Source organism: Mandrillus leucophaeus, unplaced genomic scaffold (assembly GCF_000951045.1).
Source record: "Mandrillus leucophaeus isolate KB7577 unplaced genomic scaffold, Mleu.le_1.0 Scaffold242, whole genome shotgun sequence".
Taxonomy (NCBI): domain Eukaryota; kingdom Metazoa; phylum Chordata; class Mammalia; order Primates; family Cercopithecidae; genus Mandrillus; species Mandrillus leucophaeus.
Window position 1 is genome coordinate 17,980 of NW_012102499.1, and position 6,215 is coordinate 24,194.

The window sequence follows — 6,215 nt, forward strand, 5'->3', positions numbered from 1 at the left end:
TGGAAAAACCAAATAAAAACTAACCCTGCAACTGCAAATGAGTAGTGACCATGGGGGGCTGGGGGGTGGGGGTGAAATCAACGTGGCATCTGGAGCACATTTCTTAGTGACTCAGCCAGTTCCAAGATCACGTAACAAATAAAGGAACTGGGAATTGTTATTCTTCCGATCACTTCAGAAGAAAGTACTTCAGAATATTGTCACCTAAGTGGAGGACTTTCTTTTTAACAAATAATAAAATATGGTAGGCAGCAAAGTCCAGTGTTTTTACAATGTGTAAATAAATGAACAAGATTAATTTCTTATGTTCATAATGATGGTCACTGTTTAACTATTGTTTTCCTTTTCAAGCTTTTTTTTTTTTCTCTTTTTTGAGATATAATTCAGGTACCATAATATTTAGCCTTTAAAGTGAATGATTCAGTATTTTTTCAGTATATGATTAATGTTGTACAATTGCCACCACTGTATATACTTCTAGCACATTTTCATCACCCCCAGAAGAAACACTGTACCCAGTAGCAGTCAATTCCCATTCTTCCTCCCCCCATCTCCTGGTAACCACTACTTCCTGCCTCTATGGATTTGCCTCTTCTGGACATTTCATATAAATGGAATCATACAGTATGTGGCCTTTTGGGTCTCACTTCTTTCACTTAGCACACTGTTTTAGAGGTTCATCTGTGTTGCAGCATGAATCAGTAATTTATTGTTTTGTACTGCTGAATAATATTCTACTGTATGGATTACCACATTTTGTTTATTTGTTGATCAGTTGATGGACAGTAAACTTATTTCCACTTTTTAGCTCTTAATAATAATACTACCATGCACATTTGTGTTCAAGTTTTTGTGCAAACACATTATTTCAGTTCTCTTGGGTATATGCCTAGCAGTAGAATTACTGAATTACATGGTAACTCTATGTTGAACATTTTGAGGAACTACCAAATGGTTTTCCAAACCAGCTACACCATTTCATATTCCCACCAGGAGAGTACCAGAGTTTCAATTTCTCTACATCCTGGCTAACACTTGCTATTGTAGTCACCTCAGGGGGTGTGAAATGGTATCTTATTGTGAGTTTTCTTTGCATTTTCCCTAAAGACTAATGATGTCACCCATCTTTTCATGTGTTTGTTGACCATGTGGATAATGTCTTTGGAGAAATGTCTATTCAGAACCTTCTTCTACTTTTGAATGGAGTGATTTTATCTTTTTATTGTTGAGATTTTGGGTACTTTTCTTTAAATTATTTTTGGAGATTCCTAGAGAGGAGGATGCCAGGTTCCATCCAGTTAAGTCCTAGCTTTGGGGATGAAGTGTATGTGTATTGATTTGGGTAATAATTAGGTGGAAAAACTTATTGAGCACTCACTTTTTGTGTCAGGCACGTTGAACCCTTTACTAATACCACGGAGAGAAAGCCTTTGCCTGGGCCACATGTCCCTCCCTTGGGTGCTCATCAAGAACAGCAAAGTTTTTCCTCAGAGAATCATCCATGTGTTTCCCTGCCCCATCAAGGAAGGGAGAACTTTCATCAAGGTGTAGAACTAGCAGAGGAGACACCTCTTTGGTAGGTAAAATCTCCCCCATGTTTTAGATATCTTGAACAAACTAGTCATTGATTTTAAGCTACATTTTGAACACTTGAAGTTAAGAGTGTGCCCCCATCTCCTGAAAATACACCCAAGAGAATCCTTTTCCATGTGGTCTCTATTCATTTTTTGCCATACAAGATGTAAACAATGCTTATCAAGGTGACCAAGAAGAAAAACGCCACAAAACAGTCAAATGAAGTATAATGGAGCACGACAATAGATTCATTTTCTTACTCTAATTATACCAAAGTTCACTCCACTAAAATGCAGAGGCCATAGAGGTGAGCAAGGCTGTAGGAAGGGGGATAGGAAATAAACTGAGAAGGTGCCTCCTCAAAAATAAATAACAATGAGAAGAGCAAAGCTAGCATCTTCACCAGCCCTACCCCATTATGAAAGGTAGCCAGTTCTGTGCTTTATGCTCTGAAGCTACAGACACCAGGACATTTACTCCCTTCCTTCATTTTCCCTTCCTCTCTCCTGGAAAAACAAGCAAAACACGCAAGAAAATCAAATTGAGGGTTGATAGAAAATTAAATCGAAGTGGTAGAACACCACCCCGAATCTTCACCCTAAATATCACAACTTCAACATTTCCAGAAATTCCCTTTTGTCTCATGTCCGAGTTCCAAAATCTCAGTTAACAAAGTTAACATATCCTACGGGCCAGTTCTAGGTCATCAGTGGATTCGAGTCACTGTTTATAACTCTGCCTCTCAGTGATTTCAGTGGTGGAAACACCAGACAAGCTGTGTGGAAGTGTCTAAGAATAGGCAGGACAGAACTTCTTCCATCTCACCAAGCTAAACCGCTTTCAACCAAGATGGTGCTTGGAGGGAACTTCCAAAGTCCAGTGTACCATTATTTATGTGAACAAGTTCACTTCAGTTCAAATCTCAAACAAAGGCTCCAGACATAATTTCACAGAATCAAAGCCAAACCGCAGCATCCTTTAACCTCACCAGGAATTCCCCCAGGCCCTCAGGTTTCTCTGGAAGGATTCTCACACTGAGGACTTCACTCTTGGAGAGCTCACCCACCATGCTGGAGTGCCAAGAGCAGGGTGGGTGCTATGGACTGACCTGTGTCCCCCCAAAATTTATATGTTTGATAACCTCACCTCCAGGATCTCAGAATGTGACTGTATTTGGAGATAAGACTTTAAATAGGTGATTAAGTTAAAATGAGACCATTAGGGTGGGACGCAATCCAATCTGACTGGTGTCCTTAAAAGAGGAGGAAATTTAGACATCAAGGGAAGGATTAGGAAGCCACACACACATAAAAACCATCCCATGTGAGGACACAGGGAGAAGGCTGCCACCTGCAAGCCAAGGAGCAAGACCTCAGAAGGAACCAAGCCCACTGACACCTGGAGCTTGGACTTCCAGCTTCCGGAGCCGCGAGAAACACACGTTTGTTGTTTAAGACACCCAGTCGCGATATTTTGTTAGAACAGCCTCAGCAAACAAATACAGCAGAGGTCCCGCAGGGAAAGAGGTCCCTGGGGTCTCTGATCTGCACAGCTACTCACCCTGTAGTAGTCAGTGCTGTACACGTCCCGGGACATCCCGAAGTCCCCGATTTTCACCAGCAAATTCTCGCCGACCAGGCAGTTCCTGGTGGCCAGGTCGCGGTGCACGAAGTGCTGGGACGCCAGGTAGACCATGCCCGCAGCGATCTGCTGGGCTATATGCAGCATCTGTGACTGCGTCAGCTCCGTGGGCGGGTTGCCCTCAGCCATCAGCACGGCGTCAGGGCCGTGTGCCCTGGGGGAGGACATGGAGAATGAAGCTGGGGGCCTCAGCATTTTCACTCCAGGGGCCCTTTGCCCCTGCCCCTCCCCGTCCCTTCTGCAAAGCTCCTCACCCCCACCCTGTCAGCTGCTGGTGCTAAAAGATGCTGCCTGACTTAGCATGAAGAGGAGACAAAGGTGCTTCACGCAGTCGTACTTCTGAAGTCCCGAGAGCATCCAGGCTGCTCTGTTTCCCAAAGATTCTGGAATTCCCAGGACCCCATGGGCCTGAATATCCCTCTACCCTCCAGTGCGCAGACAGGTTGACATTTTAGGGGTTCAGGCACTGGCCAGGGCCCCTTGACCCCGAGAAACAGCAGGTAGGCGAAGGAAGACAAAACCAAAAACAAAACACTGGGGGAAAGATGGACTCTCCTCGAGGGATGGACATGGCAGCCCTGTGGGTCCCCACCCCTCCCCACCTAGCCAGATTATGCCAGACTATGCCAGAGCATCCCGCAACCAAGCGGATTCCTCCAGAGTATCCCCACCAGCACCAGAGCTGGGCAGCCTGCGGCCTTCCACAGTCCGCCTGATTTGCGGCCAGGCATGGTTTTGAAGCTACCCCTGGCTCTCTCAAGCCCAGTTCAACGACAGAGTCCGAGGGCATTCTCAACCTGGATGTTCATTCCCAATACAAAACACCATTGCCTTCTGTCCACCCCTCCTCCAATCTCCACTCAACATGGGCTACGGCCAACACATACGAGAACTGTTTTGAACCCACAGCCTGTTTATTCTTTTGCTGGGGGAAATTTTATTGTTTACACTATGGGGAGGGGGACTATGATTTTTTATATCTTATTTTTCCTCTGTCTTACACACCTGGCCTCTCGCCAGCTATGTGATGACTTAGGGCATCCTAACGCGCATGTGCTGCAGGGGTGGGAGGATCCGCGTCTTAGGATGCCGCCCTCAGCGCGGCGGGCCCTGCTGTGACATCCCGCGCTGTGAGCCAAGATGGGCGTCATTGCCCCTGGTGGCCTGAGGGGGCGCTGCAGTGCAAGGAATAAAGGCGGGGTTTACTGCCGGGCTCTGCCCTGGCGTGGCCAAAGGGCTTCTCCCTTGGAAAGGAAAGATCTCCCTCAAGACATTTTGAAACACTTGGAATGAATATAGAGGTTTTTGCATAAATGTTAAAGTGGGTAACCTCACCTGCAGGGTTTCAGAGCCGTGTGAGTATCTGAAACTGAGAAAGCCAGAATTGTCTGAGAACACACGTCAGGGTTTGCCCTGCCTCTCCGCCTTCCTTCCCCAAAATTACTCAAGCCACAGGCGTATCCCCACTTCCATCCTGGCTCCAGCCTACAGTGACTCGCCTTCCCTTTGATTTCGGGAGGCATTCTGCCACCAGGTCTTTCATTCCTGTATTCTAAGGGAATGAGCACTGGACAAGGAGTTAGGGGCTCTCCCAGGCCCACCAGGTCCAGTGCCATGATCCAGGGAAGCCCTTTAATTTCTTTCATGTGCAATTTCTTCATTAGTCAAAAATACAGGGGAATATTATACTGGCCATACATAGACCCTGGCCATGCTGGTGCTTGATATATGGCTTTTGGATGAATAGGTCCCTCCTGTCTCTAAATACCTGGATTTAACCATTCCCTAGGGAGGAGTTTCCTGTTTTTGTACAAGCCAGTCCTAACGTATTTCACCTCTACTCAAACCACAACCCCCAGCTGCCTCTTGTCACATTGAGGAACAATACTGGGAAAATGCTCCAGGCCTTTCTTCAGCACAAAAGCACATATTCAAGGTAAGAAGCAGCGCAGTGGCCAAAGCTCCAGGATATGTGAAATGAATTTGGACCCTGTCCCACACTCGCTGTGTGATCTTGGGTGAGTTACATAACCTCTCTGGGCCTATTTCCTCACTCTGTAAATTGGAGATACTAACTGCCCCTTGCTAAGGGCATTGATGTGAGGAGGACTGACACTGTGTTTACATAGTACTTCGTGGCCTTTCCCAGGAAAACCAAGGAGAAAGGCTTTGCAAACAAAGAGTCTCTTTAAAAATGAAATGGAGAGGTGATGTGAAAACACAAGTTATCCTCTGTGCATTAGTTTTTGTAACTGGCCTGTAACAGGGCTCTTCAGAATACCAGAAGGTGAGCCCTTTCCACCTCACTAAAGGTGAATCAGGCCTAACCCTTTCAAGCGCTGAGGGGCCCGGGGAAATTACCAATGTTTTCACTTGTCTTCCTTAACTCTACTGTGACCTCAGCACCAGAAGGGGCTGGGGTGCACACAGACTAAAGAAAACCTGAAATAAAGACCAAGAGAGTCGGTCAGAATTTAATCTTCATAGATACCATTTAAAGACTAAAATAATTGGTTGATTGGCCACAGCCTTATATCAGTTCCAGAAAACTAATCTACTTTAAATGTCTCTCAGAGGCAAAGGCTCCAGGATAGAGGAAAAGTTAGATGTCAGTGCAAAAGGCCACCTCTGCACAAAATTCTGTCCTCCAACCCCACACTCTGCAGACGTCAGGAAGCTGGTGGCCCTCTAATGCCTAATGTGCTTTATATCAGTATGTGTGGGTTGGGGGAGACTCCTGGATTTTTAAACAGTCATTTCCCCTGTTTATATCTGGGTATTTGCTGTTCGACTTTTTGAACAAGGCTCTTTAAATAAAAGAAGCCTCTGGATGCTTTCTCTGAGCAGAACATACTGCTGTAAAAAGTGGGTAGGTGGGTCTGCTGCACAAGTCCTTAAGAGGATCGAAATACAGTTAACGCTGCCATCCTCTGCTTTCACTTTCCCAGGTCCTCATGAAGTCTTAGAAATAAAAACACGTTTCATCTCTTCCAGGAGGA

General features: G+C 45.6%; 1 protein-coding gene across 2 annotated transcripts in view; it reads right to left on the reverse strand.

Moving 5' to 3' along the window:
* Window positions 1-373: 373 nt before the first annotated feature.
* The window catches only part of NTRK2 (neurotrophic tyrosine kinase, receptor, type 2), a 302,428-nt gene continuing 296,586 nt past the window's right edge, over window positions 374-6,215 (reverse strand). Inside the window, exon 18 of one of the 2 annotated variants that reach the window (XM_011982733.1) lies at window positions 374-3,370. In XM_011982733.1, the coding sequence (XP_011838123.1) occupies window positions 3,052-3,370 (319 nt within the window). In that variant the 3' untranslated portion in view covers window positions 374-3,051. The remainder of the gene's footprint in view (window positions 3,371-6,215) is intronic. The other variant, XM_011982732.1, reaches the window with a different exon arrangement.